Source organism: Haliaeetus albicilla, chromosome 11 (genome assembly GCF_947461875.1).
Source record: "Haliaeetus albicilla chromosome 11, bHalAlb1.1, whole genome shotgun sequence".
NCBI classification, from domain to species: Eukaryota; Metazoa; Chordata; class Aves; order Accipitriformes; family Accipitridae; genus Haliaeetus; species Haliaeetus albicilla.
The window spans coordinates 26,082,275-26,099,341 of record NC_091493.1 but is presented as its reverse complement, the minus strand read 5'-3'; the positions used below and the strand labels follow the sequence as shown (position 1 = coordinate 26,099,341).

The 17,067-nt window shown below is 61.3% G+C and overlaps 1 protein-coding gene across 11 annotated transcripts in view; it reads right to left on the bottom strand.

Moving 5' to 3' along the window:
- The window catches only part of KCNIP2 (potassium voltage-gated channel interacting protein 2), a 47,651-nt gene that overhangs the window by 7,917 nt on the left and 22,667 nt on the right, over positions 1 to 17,067 (bottom strand). The window contains exon 1 of one of the 11 annotated variants that reach the window (XM_069796807.1): positions 13,748 to 14,271. The exons of 6 other annotated variants lie outside the window; for them this stretch is intronic. In XM_069796807.1, the coding sequence (XP_069652908.1) occupies positions 13,748 to 13,865 (118 nt within the window). In that variant the 5' untranslated portion in view covers positions 13,866 to 14,271. Of the gene's footprint in view, positions 1 to 4,023; positions 5,502 to 10,111; positions 10,255 to 13,747; positions 14,272 to 17,067 lie in introns of those variants that run through there. 4 more of the 11 variants (XM_069796813.1, XM_069796814.1, XM_069796818.1 and 1 more) reach the window with 4 other exon arrangements.

Genomic DNA, 17,067 nt, shown 5'->3' with positions numbered 1-17,067 from the left:
GGCACGTGCAGTAGGTCAGGTCGGGTGCAAGTTACACTTTAGTTTGTTATAAAGAAGGAAAAAGAAAAAAAAAATAAAGAACATGGGTGTTTTCTTAAGGAGGAAACTGAAGAGGGCCCGATTCCAGGGGCCCCAGGGCAGGGGAGGGAGCACGTTCAGCACATGCAGCTTAACAAGAGGAGAGGGGTGACCAGGGCTGGGGTTTTGCTGTCCTGGCTTTGGTGTGCCTGAGGGCTCTGCTGAGGAGGACACACTGTCCCCTTTCTGTCCCTGGCATCCAAACTGCGAGCAAGTCTGGGGGCTCCCTGGTCTCCCCCTTGCTGGGAAACAGCTCTGCCCAAAGACAGGGAGCAGAGCCCTGCCACACGCTGCCCCGCTGGGCACATGGGATGTCTGCAGCACAAAGCCCTGTCCCTGCCAGTGACAGCTCCTTTTCCAGATGTCACTCTGCCCTCCACCCCTCTGCAAGAGCCATCAAGTGGCTGGCACAAAACAAGCCAACAGAAAGGGCTGGCAGTGTTTTATCTGTGGTGGGAGGTCTGCCAGGTTAATTGGCTTGTTGCTGCCCATGCATCACTCCATAGCCCAGTGACTTCAAAACACACACGAACACGCACACAAACCTCCATCCTTGGGCAGCACCAAAAGCGGAAGGGATTTCCCATCCCCACCTCCACACACTGTTGAAATGAATTCTGGAGGTTGCTGGACACTGGCTCTGAAGGGGCCCACAGGGGGTGGACCCCTGACCCCAGCAGTGACCACCACCAGGATGGCCGTGGACCACTTTGTATTGAGCCACCAGCAACTGATGTGTCCTTGGGGGCTGGATCCAGCCAGTGCCACTGTGTTGGGGGATTACATGCTGCTGGGCTGACACCCCCCTTCCCAAGGAGGACCCAAGCCTGGGCTGCTCCATGGTCTCCCCAGAGAGAAAGCAGGAGCCAGGGTCAGCCCAATGCATAATCATGTCCCTGCCCTCCCCACAGAGCCACAGCCACCAGCGCCTTCCCAGTGACAGCTGGCTGGGGAGACCAACCGACCCCTTCCACAGCACCCTCCTGCTAGAAAATACGCTACAATAACAAACCAACAGGCTAAACCCACACACACACTCTCAGTAACCCGTCAATAAATGCTTCATCATGATGAGTGGAAGATATGCATCTCACAGCGGTAAGACCTCCCCAGTGTCCCCAGTTCAGTGCCCAAGCACAGCACCATTCCAGGATGGGAGCAGAGCACCAGCAGCCACGGTGTGGGTCATGCAGTTCCCACAGCCCCTGCTTGGCCCTGTGGGGCAACAACAGATCAGTAGGAAGGTCAGGAGGAGCTGGTACCCAGGGGACAATCTGCCCCAGCACCCTGCCCTAGGAGCAGGCTGAGGTGGCAGAAGGCAGCTGGGCAAGGGGACCCTCTGCCTTTTCAGATAGCCTGGCTGGGAAGCAGGAGGGCAAACCCCAGCCAGGGTAGGGGGATGACCCAGAAGAAGGGGCATGGTAGGGGGGCCTCATGGAAGGGTTCCCCAGGGGAGCATGGGGAAGGGGTGGGCAGTTCCCAGAACACTCTCTTTTCAGTAGAAGAGCCTCCATCCCCTTCCAGAGCATCATCTTTTCCTGGGACGCCAGAGGCACATCCCCAAGCTCCCCATGCTAGGCCATGGCTCTGGGTCCATCCAGGCAGTGACACTGAGCCCAGCTTCCCCTACCTGTGGCTCACAATCATCTCTGTCCAGGGCTCACCTCCAAGCAGGGTCCACCCGCCCCTGGCTCTGTTCCCTCTCCACAGTGCCCAGCCTCAGGCAGTGCCACCTCCCGCTCAGGAGGACCACAGGTCTCCAGGGTCTGCAATGAAGGCCGGCAAGAGGCAGAGACAGTGAGCTCACCCAGCCGCCCCGGGGCAGGTCAGGATGGGTCCCACCACTAGCAGCTCTGCAAATGACCCTCATCAGTCAGCGGTGACAGAGCTGAGTGTAACCAGGACCAAGGTGCCTGCAGCAGCCACTGGGGCCAGACAGTCATCCATTAGGGGAATGAAATCAGAGCTGGCATCTCCCAGGGCAGGGGACAGAGTCCACAGTGGTGGGACAGGGGCAGCCTCAGCCCGGACACTCAGATCCAGCAGGGCTGAAGGAGCTGAGACCAGCAAAGCTGCCGAGTGAGACCTACAGTTCATGGGACAGCAGAGACTCAGGGCCAGGATGTTCCCTGGTGCCAGAGGGAAGAGAGCGGCTGCACAACCCTCATGCCAAGCAGGCCCCAAAGGGAGACGGGGGCATGGGCCAGAAGGGGCTGCAGAGCAGAGCAGGGGTCACAGCAGTGTGCTGTCCCCATTCCCATCCTCAGTGACAGTGCTCCCAGACAGCTTAGCTGTGCCCAAAGGACATGTTGGCAGAATAATAATTTCTCAGGCCACACCATGTATGAAACGTTGCAAGGAGAGAATAGGACGGGATACAGGTGCCAAGGGACAGTGAAGCTCAGGGGCTCCCCAAACGGAGCAGGTAAGGCTGTGGGACTGGGACAGCCATGTGCATCGCCCTGCTGCAAAACCCAGGGAGGGTGCAGGGACACATCCTGCCCTGTCCTCATCACCACCTCCATGGCAGGGATGTCTCTGGCAGCAGAAACTGGCGCACCCAAGGTGCATGCCAGAGGAGCTACCCCAAAAATGCCCCAGCAAAGGAGCAGCTCCTCTTAGCTGCAGGCAGCGTGTCCCATAAGAGAGCTGGTGCTCTGCATACCCATTATCCAGATGCCATCCACACCCTCCCCAGTAAGGCACAGGGACGAAGCCTAGACATGCCTCAGCCACAGCCCAGCCAGATCCCAGGCAGCTCAGGGATATCCTCCATTACAAAGGGGTTGAAAGCACCTCCTGGGCACAGTGCCCTCCTTCCCTCCCTCTGCTCAGCCACTAATTGCTCCTCTGATTACTCCTATCCACACTTCCTCCCATCCCAGCTCCCATCCCAGGACCTGGCTGCCCAAGTGGATATGATCTCCAGCCCCTTCATCTCACAGCATCTTCAGCACCAGCCAGGAGGCAGAGGGGATGGGGGCAAACAAACCCCAAATTGCACTCATGCAAAGTCTGTTGGCAGCCCTTGTGTGAGCCGGGACAGTCTGTGGCACAGACGAGGAAGGCAGCCAAAGGAGACAAAGCAGCAGCACTGTGCAGCTCTCTGCTCTCCCATCCTTGCCAGGCGCAACCAACAGGTTGTGCATCCCTTGCTCTGGGGTGTTTTGGGTCCTCTTGTCTGGCCACATCCAGCCCTGTCCTCAGCACCCACCTGCCAATCAAGGGAGCTCAGCACCCACAGCAGCCCCTTCCCTCCACATCTCTGGCACAGTCCCACAGGGAGGGCGAAGGGGCCAGGGGCTCCAGCCTTTTTTAGCCATGCTCCCCCCATAGCTGCCAATGACTGCAGCTGTGGGGAAAGCTTTCCCCTGCATGGTGCCATACCCCACATCCATCGCTCCTTGCCCCCAGCTCCCATTTGTTTCCCCAGCCCCAGTCACCTGCACCTTTTCCCCATCATCTTTCAAAGCCCAGTCCTTTGCGTCCCAGTGCCCCCAGACTCCAATACCCCAAGATAGTCCCAGTCCCACAGCACCCCACACATCACTGCACTCCAATGCCTCCAGACCCAGATATCCCTCACCCTAATGCTTCCAGGCACCCTAACTTTCTAGCATCCTGCATCCCACATCCCAATGTCCCCAGATATATTTCCACCCCAACATCCCTGATACCCCTGCACCCCAGTGCCCCCCCCAGCACCCCAACACACCCAAACACCCCCAGATCCCAACCCCAGACACCCTCACTTCTCCAGCTCCCTACACCATAATGCTGCCGGACACCCTCTCACACCCTAATGGCCCCCAAATGCCCCAAAACATACTAATCCTTCCAAACCTCCCCCAACCACCCTGCAGCCCCCGGGACGGGTAAGGAGCACCTCCACCACAACAGCCCCATCCCATTGCAACCCCATCCCCATCCCTGTCCCTGTCCCACCTCCCCTGGCCAGGTCGATGATGCCCAGGGCATGGAGTAGCTTGAGGCTGGAGCAGAGCAGCAGGATGATGCCCACCATTTGCAGCCCCTGTGGGTCCCAGGGTGCCCCAGCAACCGACATCCCCCAGACGTGCAGCCCCAGCAGGCAGCTGGTCTGGCAGCAACAGACCCAGCAAGGGAGGAGAGGGGAGGGCAGGGGAGGAGAGACCTGCCTTGGCCCTCCCTCTTCCCGCCCCGGCACCCTCTGGGGTCCCTCAGGGCACCCAGGCTGCAGGGGAGGAAGGAGCCCAGCAACTGCCGAAGTGACTTAGGTGTCAACCCTCACCCCAGGGCACCCCTGCACCTACACAACCTGGCACAGGCACTCCACAGCACTGGAAACCACGGAGGGGTGCAGAGCTGGTACTGATGGGTGAACGGAGGAGGCTCAGCTGCCTGTGACTCCCACCGCAACAGCAGTGCATGGTGGCACTGAACCTGGAGCCAAGCCACACACGGGGACCCTCAAGCTCATTGCTCACTGCCCCCAGGACACTGCTGCCACGCAGCCCAGGGACCAGCCCTGCCCAGGTCAGCCCCACTGCCCCATCCCAAACCACCAAACCTGTTCCTCAGCAGTGCCCCACCTTGCACCCCCTCGCGGCACAGCACAAGGAGCTCCCAGCCTCGGAGTTCAGCCTCGTCTGCCGATCACCTCCACTGACACCTGCCACCCTCACTTCTTCCCTCTTCGCCTCCTGGGGGAATATCCACACCTCTCCGCTCCAGCAAGTAAGTCACAGCCCCATGCAAGACCTGTGGCACAGGGAGGGGCCACAGCTAGGGGCTGCCAGCCCTGGGTACCTTGCTTGCTGCTGGAGGGAAATGTGCCCCACTTCACTCCGGGGTGCTGCCTGGAGGGAGGAGAGCTTGGCGGGGTGACCAGCCAGGGTGGGGACTCCCTGCAGACCACTCAAAGCCCTGCCTTGTGGGCAGCAGGGCAGAGACCCCAGCCTGGCAGCAGTGGTTGTTAGAAAGTCTCTTTGAGACGGTTTTCTACACATCTCTCACCTAAAATCTGCTTCTGATCTGGCCACCCTCTGCTCCAGTGGCACAGCAAGCCCCAGGGCAGGCACCTATGGGGAATGAGACATTTCCCTGCATCCCTGGGAGGGGACGCTGCAGCCAGGCACGGTCGGAGCGTGGGACCTCCTGCTGCCTGCACTCCGGGGACCACAACCCCACAGAGCCCTGGCAGCACACCTCTATTCCCACCTGTGCCCAGTCCTGGGATCTAATCCTGCCCCTCGCAGGGGAGAGGTAAAGGAGACCCCGGTGAGCTCTCACAGCACCCTGCAGCCCAACACAGCTCTGCGCTAGAGAGCTCTAAGCTGACCTCTCCCATTGAACTCCAAGGTTTCATCCTCCACCAGCAGAGCAGGGCTGCAAAGAAGGGCTGTCCCAGCAAGCTCCCTTGCTCTCTAGCTTTATTGCTTTTTCTCTAGCCTGCAATTTTCTCACCTCCCCGTGGCTGAGTGATCTCCCTGCCCCTCCGTCCGCTGGCTCAGAGCCCATCTCTGGGGCAGGATGCAGCAGAGTGGGGTCCCTTCTCCATGTCCGGCTGGGTCCCCTTGCTCCCTTCTCCTGGCACATCAGCAACAGAAAGAGCAAGCCAGGCCAGAGGGAATTGGGAGGGAAGCAATGTGAAAAGTGATTAACGTGAGGCCGGAGGGAGAAGAGATTCAACAAGCTAATTATGTCTGGCTGGGCTGAGCAGGACGTGACACCACGCAGCGGCAGAGTCGGCAGGGTGTGTGCCGCGGGCACTGCGGTCCTTGAGGAGCTCCGTGCTGGGAGAGCTGCCCTGCCCTGGCCCCAGCTGCAAGGGTCACAGCCAAGGCGACCCAGGGTCAAGTCCCCTTCTCCCCCAGCTTCACCCTCTCCAGGCAGGACAACACAGCGCAGCCCATCCTGTGTCCATGGCAATGACTGGGGCTGATGTCCCCAAGTGCAGACCATGTGGAAGATGCTCCACAGAGGAGAGAGTAGGCTGCCCAGGAGACCTTCTTCTCCAAGACCCCAGTGCTGGCAGGATGCAGCCCAGCTACAGCATGTCTCAGAGTGTAAAGCTATGCGGGGATCCAAACTCAGAGCCTGGCCATGGCTACCATACATCTCTGCCCCTTCCCCTCCTGCTTTGCAAGCCCTCACCATGAGTGAGCAACTCTCTCCTGATTCAGGCACCAGACCCTGCCCAGCCCAACAGCCAGCTGAAAAGCCTGCCAGCCCTTGGAAAAGGAAAGGCAAGGGTTAAACCCACTGCGCATGGGAAATCTCTGGTGCATCCCAGCCCAGAGAACCCCAAACTTCAACCTGGAGCACCTGCAGCTGTCCCAGGCTGGATTTCCATACTCCAAGATCTACCCCACTCACAGCCAGCTCACTTTGATCTCTTGGGTCTGTCAGACCCACCAGGCTGGGTGGTGCCCTGAGCCTGGGGACCCCTGGCACCACGCCCCAAAGGGCCAGTCCCTCCTGCAGCCAAGATGCCATGCTCCTGCCAAAGGGGTTCCTGGAAAGCAGGAGGAAAGCGAGGCTTGGCACGGCGCTTCGCCCTTACCAGTGCTGAGGATGCTCGTTTTCTCCCCTCTCCAGGGGGACCCTTGCCCTGAGCCCAGCACCGGGAGGTGGCCATGCTGCTCGCTGCCACCACCCTCCTGCCTGGCATCCTTTGGGGCACCAGTAGCACCCATGCAGGCTGCTGCTCCCTCCCGTTTCTCCCCAGACTCTGGAGGCATTTGGCACCCTCCCCAGCCCCACTTCCCCCTCCACATCCTCAGCTCTGGGGCAACAGCAGCAGCCTCCCAGGGAAGGCAGGGGCCAGCGCACCCCATGTCAGGGGGTCTCCAAGACACCCCCAATCCTGCCTGCCCCATGCACAGGCCCTGACCCGGCCAAGGCAGGGACAGCCCTGCCAGCCCCAGGCAGGCACCAGTTATCCTGCCGATAACAATCTGCAGCTTCATCTAATATTCATCTGAGGCCGGGCTACGCGGGCAGCTCTCCCGCCTTTTGCCTCCCGCCCACCCCTCCTCCCAGCCAGGACCGATTGCTCTGCGCTGAATTATTGATGCTGCACTTCAGAGCCAAAATCGATAGTGTTTCTCTTCGCCTGCCCCCTCCCAAGCGCTTGGCTGAAGCGGGCTCTTGGCAAGGGGGCTGGGAGCCCCCCAGGCAGCTCAGCAGTGCATGGACAGCTCTGCGAAGAGATGTTCGGGGCTGGGGACAGGCGTGGTGGCACAGGGCAGCAGTGGGGTGACATGGCCCATCAGTGATTCACTAGCTGGTAAACAACACTGGCTCCAGCATCCATTGCCCCTGGAGTTCCTGAAGCACAGCATGCCCACAGGAGATGCTCCACTGCTGCTGCCAGACAGTGGCTCTAACCATGCCACCAAGGCTGCGGTGGTGTCCAAGGGGCAAAAGTGCCAAGGGGACAGGGCAAGGAGGTACAGACAACCAGTGCTCCTGTCCTTGGTCAGAGGAGGGCCAGGTCCAAATGGAGGATAGCTTGTCTGGGGCCTCGTGCTGAGTTTGGGAACTCACCAAGCCTGGAGTTCCCCAACATCTTCCTCTTTCCCTCCACAGTCCCCCCAGGGGCAGATGGGGTCTTGCTGCCAGATGCTCCCACTGAACCCTTCTCCAGAGCTGGGGCATTTTTCTGGTCTCCTCTGGAGATGTTCCATCCTCAGCCCATCACCGTGGAGGCACGACACCTCCCAGCACAACCCATCCCCAGCACAGCCTGGGCAGAGAGACAGCCGCAGGCAGGGGACCAGCAGGGATGGACCAGAGACAACACAGGCACGGGGCAGAAGCTGGGGCAGGGGAAGCATGGCAGGCTGTATTGATGGCTCCAGAGTGGGTGGTGGGGCCCCGTGTCCATTAGCAGACCCGAGCCATTAGTGTACGGTTTCAGGCTCTTTGCGGTCCCTGGGCTGTCACTGCCGGCCCAGGCATGGCTGGTAAACAACCCTCAGAGGGGACTCAGCATTTCCCAGCTCCAGACACTGCCTGGGACCTTCCCCAGAGAGCAAAATCTCCTGCCTGCTGCCTCCCAAGCCAAGGGGGGCTGACCCACGCAGCAGTACCTCACCCCCATCCCAACATGCAGCTGCTCACCCACAGGACTCCCCATATGGTGCCCAGGGCTCAGTACAGCTCAACCTCAGCTGATTTCTGCCCCTCAAACAACACGTTCCCCTCTCTTCTGGGCACCTTTTGGCAATGGGAGCAATTGCTGCCAATCTGGGGCACCTGGGTCCCTCTCCCACTGCCACAGCTGGGGCAAATCTCCAGCCAGGCCAAAGGGACCCACAGCACCCCAACGTGGGGATGTGGAGGGACGGGGCAGGCTGCGCCTCCCCATGCTACTCAGTAACAACACGTCCTCCTGGGGACAAGAGAGGACTGGTGGTAAGGCTTGTCCTTCATGGGAGACAGGCACGCCACTGCCCATCCCAGTCCCTTCTGGAGGGGTGCTGGCTGACGGGGACAAGGCTGGACAAAGGACACCCCATCTCGAACCTTTTGCCCTGGCCCAGGCCAGAGCAAAGATATTTGCAGGGAGACAAGGAGTGTGCCCCAGGGGATGGAGGAGCAGGGCTCAGGCAAGGAGCAGCCATAGGCCAAGGGGTGGCCTCTGTCTCGTCCTATGCCCCCAGCAGGGTTGCTGTCAGGTGCCGGGGGGCTCTCTGCCTCCCCCATCTCCATCACAGCTGGAAGCCAGCATGCTGTAGAGCAGCTGCAATCAATGCCACCGACTTTGGTCCAAAGCTTCGAGCAGCTGCATGGGGAAGCAAACGCACAGGGAGACACTCCCAAATCACCAGCAGAACTGGGGAGGGGGGTCCAGTCTGGGCACAGTCAGCCTGCTCTCCCTGCCAGGGCTCACAGGCAGGATGCCTGGGAGTTAACTCAACCCCTGCCTCAGTTTCCCTCCTGACATGATCCACCTAGGAGTGCTGCTGTTGGAGCACAGGACAAAGCAAGTAGTTAAGCAGTAATGAAAGCTTTCCTGCCCTGCAAGCAGGTTTGCAGGCCCAGAGGGAGAGAGCCCCCTGTCTGCCCCCTCCCTCCTCACCCCCAGGCACGGCCAAGCTGAGGATGCAGCCCAGGGGTGCTGCCCAGGGGCACATCGGCACCCTGTGTGGAGGGGAGACGGCATTCACCGCCGCACCCAACCTGTGCAAGAGTCAGCACTGCAGAACCAACGCGGAGTATCCCAGGGCACCAGTGGACCAGGCAAACTGCCTGTCACCTCCTCACCCTGTGCGTGCCCTGATGCCCAGGGCCGGGCAAGCTGCAGCATCCTTCAGGTGGGTGTCTGCAGGCATGAGCAGGGGCTGGCAGGGCTGGGGGACCTTTCACACAACCATCACGCCTGGGACTCCAGGGAGCAACTAGCCAAGCAGTCCTGACCTCCCTCCCACCATGCACAGAGTCCCCCAAGCAGATCAGGGTTCCACCAAGCATGCCCCACACACACTGCTCAGCACCTTACACAGTCTATCCCCAGTCAGGCAGCACCCCTTGTATCCTCCCACCCTGCCCAAGGGCCACAAGGGGCCCTGGGGAGAGCCAGGAGCAGGGAGGGCAGCAGGCACCCATCCTGCCCAGGCCTGGCTGCTCTGCAGGCTGGTGCTGAGTCTGACACCTCATGTTCATGGTGAGGTGACCACAGCCCCTGGGGACACCTTGCTCCTGTAGAGGTGCTGGAAAACACCCTGGTGTCCACTTGCACACTCACACACAGTCCCAGCCCACAGCACCCCAGCACACATCAAAGTCACCACCGTGCAGCAGACACCCTGCCAGCCCTGTCCCCTCCCGACATCTCCAGCCGCTGGAACCTTGCACGGAGCAGGCAGGACACCCCAATCCTTGCACCAGGAACCCTCTGCTCACCCCTGTGAACAGCAGACGGACACTATGTCCCAGAACTCTCCTGTGGATGCAGCAGCCTCAGAGCATCCTTGGGTGCAGCTCTGGACACCCACCGCCTGCCCCCCGTGTCCCTGGAGAAGCCAGCACCACCCGCACCCGTTACCTTCCAAGGACACAGGCTCGAAGAGGCCAAATTGCTCCAGCACCTTGACGAAGAGGACCAAGACCACCAGCACCGCAATCATCTCAAGGCCTTCCAGGTTCATGGTGGGGGGTGTCTCATGGCCCCACACTCCCACACCCCCTCCCCACCGCAGTCCTGGAGCCCCCTCACCCCAGCGCTGCAGCCGCCGGACCACGCATCCCCAGGGACCCCCGCCTTTGTCCCTGAGGGGGGATCGGCTGTCACCCCTCTACTCAGGGGCACCCGCCATCAGCCGTGGGCGAGCAAGGGGTCAGCACGGGGCTGTGGCGGGCGGCTCGAGGAGCCACGGCCAAGAGCCCAGGCAGAGCACGGCTGTGCCTGTAAGAGTGGAGAGAGGCCAAGTGGAGGGAGGCGTGGGGGGGGGTGGCAGGGATGGGGGGGCCGGGGGAGGAAGGAGGCATGCCCTCCCATTCCAATGACACCACCTCCATCGATTTGCTTAATGCAGTTGCTAAGGAAACGGGCCACAGATATTAAAAGGCACTCGGTTCCCGGGGGGGACACATGGGGAGGGACAGGACGCTGGGCACTGGCTAAACATCCAGGATAGGGATGACTCAGACTTGTCCTCTGTGCCCCACACGAGTGCCTCCCCCACAGGGACCACCATGGCTGAGCACCCCACGGTCCCCATAACCCTCTCTCTCCTGGGGAGCATCTGGGGCAACAGGTCCAGCTGCCCCATTTCTGAGCAGGTGGATGGGTCCAGCCGTCTCACTGGGAGAGCCAAGGGGAGACGGGGAGCAGGGTGGGGGAATGGGCCAGGAGCGGGGGGCTGTGATGCACAATGCCAGAGGTGCTGCCAGACCCACGGGCAGCACAGCAACAGGCAAGAGAGGAGGGGGCACAGGGGCTGGAGACCCAGCGGGACCAAGAGACCCAGCCAAGGTCACACAGCAGCTGGAGTTAGTGGGCGAACCCAGGCATCTGCGTGCCTCGAGCACACATCCACGCACAGCCAATGGGGCTATATTTAGCTCCTACGCTTTTTTTTTAACAGTGTCCCAGCCCTTGCCTGGCTGCTCGATCACAGGCCACAGGGACCACCAGCGAGCCAGAGGCCCACCGGTCCCTACCCCATCACTGGGGCTCAGCAGCCCTTGGGGTGCACAGCTTCCCCCAGGGATGCTGCTGGGACTGCCCATCCCTGGGTGGATGAGTCCCACATGGGGCATGAAGCAAACAAGACTCGTCCCAGCTCCAGCACCAGTGTGGCAGGCAGAGAGCAGGGCTGCCCCCATGCCACCACTGCTGCCCACCCCACCTTTTCCCTGCCAGGAGCAAGGCCAGCTGCCCCAGGTACAGGTGGGGTGGCCATGCCCAGACCCCCTGGCCAGCTCTAGGGTCCCCACAAAGGGCCCTGCAGAGAGGACGGTGGCAGAAAGCCCCTTTTCCTCCCTGTTGTCTTTGTGCCGGGGGGGCAGAATATGTCACCAGGGGAAGAAACGTCACCCTGGGACACCCCTGTGGGGGGAAGGGGATAGCAGAGATGCTGGCTGATGCTGGCAAGCACTCCCAGCAGGGCTGCCCCACACCAACCCCCCAGGCCCAGAACCCCCACCCAGGCCCCCATTCCCAGCCCAGGAGGCTGCAGGTTTGTCCCCTGGCAGGGAATGGAGAGGGCTGGTGGCTCAGTCCCAGGTCATGGCATGGCTGGGCTATCTAGCGGCTCCGTGCCACCAGGCTTGGTGTCTCCCGCCCGCCTGGGGCGTGCTCCCAAGGCTCTGACGCCAGCAGAAGATGCCAGCGATGCATCAGAGGCAGTTTGGTGAGAGCAATGAAAGTCCTCCCTGGGGAAACATCCCTCAGGCTGGAAGTTTTCAGACCTGACATTTCCTTTTCTTGGAAAGAGGTGAGTTTCCAGGCACTGAGCCTGGATTTCACCCGGCTGGCTACCGACTGTGCCCCAGTCCCTTCAGGGTCAGGGTGACACAGGCCTGTTGCACTCTCAGAGGAAGTTTCCCACTGACGCCAGCTGCATTTTTAAAGCGATTTTTCTTGCTGAGCCCTGGTTGCAACCCATTCTCTCCCCGAGCCTCCAGCTGCTCCCAGGGCCGATGCCTGTCCCACATGCCATGGGGCTATTTATGCATCCTAATATTGTCCAGAAACAGCGGTAGAAGAGCCCTTCCAGCCTGATCCAGGACTTATCCCAGCAAAGAGGGTTTGGGGCAGCTCCTCTGCCAAGCAAACCTGCTCAGCCTACATGAGCAGACTGTCGTTGGCCCCTCATGTGTCTCCACTGGTATCGTGAGACCCTGGGGCTGAAGGGCACAGCGGCAGGTCAGCCACCGAGCAACAGCTTCCCTGCCTGCCCTCATGCCTGTCCCGTGCCAGCTGGCCTCCCCAGCAGAGCAGCAATAAATCACCCGCCGGCCGCCATGTCAGGATTACTCATTTCCGTGCTGAGGCCATTAATAAAAGCCCTCCACTGTTCACTACCAGCATGATGCAGGATCCCACCAGGACCAGCACAGGCACCCAGCGCCGGTCCCACATCCCAGTGCCACACGCCATGCCAGAGCCCATCTCCCAGCACCCCCAAATTCACCAGGGTTGCTTGCCCAGAGCACATCCCCTCCCACTGAGGGCAACTCCAGATGGGCTGCGGGTGTCAGCGGACCACCCCCTCAGCTCACCCAGGTCCCCAGGGATGCTCCTTCATCTGGAGCTGCCCCCAGGCTGGAGGAGACACATGGAACCACACGTGGAGCTTTGCCCATGGAGCCAGACCCACAGCCGCCTGCAAGGGATGCTTGAAAGGCCATCCAAAACATACGCACCCCACCAGAAGTGGGACAGAGCTTTGCCCCCCACCCCACCAAGGGCCATCACTCCCAGGGGTGGCTCTCCACCCCTGCAGCCAGCCAGCATTTGGCCATGCCATGGGAAGAGTCACAAGGCCCTGGCTGAGCCGTGCAGGGAGAGGTCACACAGATGGATGGAGAAACGCACACCCTGGGCAGGAGAGGCCCTGCATGTCCCCAGACACGTGGCACCAGTGCCACCCTCCCTGCCCTGCTCCTTGCCTTGGGGGTCTCACCCGCCAAAGCCCCTGGCATGCACATCCCACTGCAGCGGAGCTTGGAGAGACCCTTCACCGGGGAAACTGGAACCCCCACCACATCCTGGAGCTCCCCAACACGCAAGCTGAGGAGCAAAGATATAGGTCATGCCCAAAGGGACCAAGAGCCCCAAAATGCAGGTTGAGCTCTGGCATCGGCACTGAGCACTTCCCACAGAGCGGGAGGCTCCAGGGAGCCTGTCTACATCTCTGTCCCGCAGCGAGGGGCAGTGGTACCCAGATGCCGGCAGCACAGCAGAGCTGGATGACCCCGGAGCAGCCCTGGGCACTGCCGCAGCTCGGCTGTGGCCATACACTGGCTTCTCTCGCACACAGTGGAGCAGGACCAGAACCAGGAGGAACAAATAAAGTGACTGAGGAGGAGATTGGGGTGCCCCAGAGAGGCAGAGATCGGGGTCCCCAATCCCCCTCTCCCACACCAAGAGCCTGGCTCGCCTCACCACCTGGCTCGTGGAAGGAGACAGGACGGGCCAGCGTCACCCTGTCCCCCCGTGTCCCCAACCCCATACCTTCAATGCCGCTGATAATTTTGAAGCAGCGAGTGGTGAACCAATAGGAGATGAGGAGGAGGATGGCAATCAGGGAGGCATAGAGCAGGCTGTCGTTGTGCAGGGATGTCCTCTCCATGGCTCCATCCCCTGTGCCCGCTCGCGCCCCCCACCTAGCCCCGCCGCGCTATCTGGGGCAGCCCTGTCCCGGCAGTCCCCCCGCCGGTGGAGCCGGCCACAGCGGGCAGGGAGGCGGGCAGGCAGGCAGGTAATTGGGAGCGTTGTGTGAGAGCCAGGCTCCCAAACCAATTACCTTAATTGTGCTCAGGCAGCACATGGCAAACAGTTAAAAATAACCCTCCTGGCCCGGGGGGAGAGTGGCACCATCAGCCAGGAGAAGGAAGCAGGGGGCAGAGAACAGACGGGGCTCATTACACGTGTGGCTGTGTCTCCATGCCGCGGGGCCAGCAAGGCATTGCCACAGTCCAGCGGCTGCCCTGAGTTCACTGATGACCCGGGGACCCTCAGGGCTCAGCTGCTCACTGCCACTCTGCAGGAGGAGCTGCAAGTCCTGGAAACAGGGCTCCTCAGGGAATGATGCTGCCGCCCAGGATTGACGAACACCAGGAGCTTCACTGACATGCCTGTGTCCGTCCTTGCTCCAGACACTGGGTCTTGAAGGAAGGTGTCTCTGCAGCCCTGCCGGCCCAGAGAGCTGGGTCTGGCAGAGAGGCGCTGGCATCTCATTCCCTGCACCCCAGCACAGCACCTCCCCAGGGATGCCTGGGATCAGCATCCACTTTTCTCAGCTTGGAGTCAGAGTCAACCAGCCCAGTTCCTGGTCTGCAATGCCAGGTGCACTTGGGAATTGCCACTGTGGGTTTGGGCATACTTGCTCAGAGACCCCAAACCCCACAGGATTAGCTGCATCCATGCCTGAGGCACGTCCGGTCCCCAGACCGTGCTTGGCCCCATCGGCTGCCCCATGGGACACATGGCTGGGGAAGATGCTGGACCCAAGTGTTTCACCCTGACACCTCTTTGCCTACAAGACATTCCCATCCCTACCCCTGCAGCTACAGCCAGGGGACATGGCCACCCAGGTGTAGGGTGAGGAGCCTTTCAGGGCACAGAACCCAGGTGTCCGGGTCCATCCCCCCTTCCCTTCTCTCTGCCCCCAAGACCAGCTGCTCTGAGCATCCACAGGGGACACATGGCAAAGTGGCCCTGGCATGCACCCACGGCTCAGCACTGGGGAGGGCAGCAGGCCCTGTAATGCTGCCCCAGGCACAGCTGTGCCAGGACGGGCAGCCCAGACTGGCACCGTGTCCACACCGCCTGTCCCACTTTGGGCTGTGACAGTAACAGCTGTGAAGCATCCCCTGCCCAGCCACCCCTGCCTCGGCTCTCCAGTGCTGCCGGCAGCGCAGCCCTGCCACCCAGCTAAAATTAACCATCCCGCCAGCCACCCACTGTGTATAAATAGAAGTGCCCGGGAGCAGGGTTTCTTGTCCGGAAAGCAGCTCCGTGCACACAGCATGCCGCAGGCACGCACGGGGCAACACCCAGACCTGTCGGGTAGCCAGGTGGCTGGTCCCTGTCCCCACTCTCCCAGCACCACCAGAAGCTGGGCACGGGGGACTGTCCCCCACTGTGGGACAGGAGCAGCTGGGGAGGGAGCGGGGCAGTCACCCAGCACGAAGGGACCTGCCTCTTCGGGAAGGGACCATGCACATTGACCACAGCCAGGCTCTGCCCTGCTTGGAAGCCACCCGTGTGGCTACCCCTAGGGTGCTCCTAGCCCAGTGCTGCAGGGTGCTAGGGCACTACCCCCCAAAATATGCCATGGGACCAGCTGGGCCACAGCAGAGGCAATGGTCCCTGGGCACAGCTGGGCAGCAGTTGCCCAGGTCCCTCGGGTGCTGCCGACCACCCGGGGGGGCCAGCCTGATGGATAGGAGCCTTTCCTTTTTTTTGGTTCTCGGGGCCATCATCCATTAGGGAGAGTTAAATTTAGGTTACAGCTGATCCCTTATTACCTCGCTGCTAATCAGAGCGCGAGCAGATTATTAATAAGCACATTAAAATATTGGCGAAATGCTATTTTTGGGAGGTGAAGTCACAGTTTTAATCTGGTTAATTGATTGAGTCATTTCTCTTTCCCCCCATCAGCGACCCGTCCTTGGCTAGCTCCCCAGGGCACCCAGCTGGGAGGGCACCCCACCCCGGGGCCCGCCTGGCTGGCATCCAGTGCCTTCTGTGGTGAGTTCTGCAGGACCTCCTTCACCTACACAGGGAGGGCAAAGGGGCTCATTGCCCCTCGTAAGGGGCCAATGGGGAGGATAGTGGCTGAAGGGGGGACAGCATCCTGGTGACCCATGTGCCACATGGACTGGAGCAGCGGCTGGGGAGGAGGAGATGCTGCAGAGTGGGAAAGGCTGTGCAAGCCCCACATCCCACTCTCACCCGCGAGCTCTGAGCCTTAGGGGGGGCACAGAGCTGCCCAGCTCTGGGTTTCATGCCACTTCAGCTTGTCCCAGAGCTTGGGAGGACACCGAGAAGAGGGTGAGCAGTGGTAGCTGATGCCCCACTGCCAGCCGTGCCCTCTGTGCCCATCCCAGCCCTGTGCACCATGGCCACCCTGCACACCCTGGCAGGGCTGCAAGGACAGTATGGGGCTGGGCCCTTGGGGCCACTCAGCACCACACATGGCCAGCCCAGAGACCCGGTCCTACAGACCCAGCCCCATAGCACCCAGCTGGAAAGCCAGGACACTGGGACAAGGACCTGCAGGACATCCTTGCAGGTGGTGGGGACAGGAGGACCCTGAAGTCCCCTTCCCACTCCGCTCCATCAGCTGCAGCTCTGCCCCTCGGACCCAGGGCTGGACTCAGCTGACTCATCTCCTGCCCCCTCCACTCCAGGCTAGTTGGCTGGTGCCCAATGGAGCCCACTAGCAGGGATGGACCCCACGCTGCCTGCAGGCACACCCAGCCTCTGGACCCTGGCACACTGCTTGGTCAGGCCCACACTTATCCTGGCACCTCTTCCCCTACTGACATATTGTGGGCTGCTACAGAGCCCTGAAGAGCTCATGGGGCTGGGAATTGATGGGAAATGCCCACAGGGAGCGTCTCCCATGGCCAGGAGACCCTCCATCACAGGGCTCGGGTCCCCACGGGCAGGGAGGTGGCATGGCAGCTGGGCATTGCTCACAGGGCGGATACTGCTCCATGTCCCAGCCCCCAGTGCTGTGCCAAGAGCATCGCCAGGGTGCCCCCACCATTCCTTGGCCCCAGGCACGGGCATGGGCTGGGGAAACCCAGGGGCTCCCCCGGGCG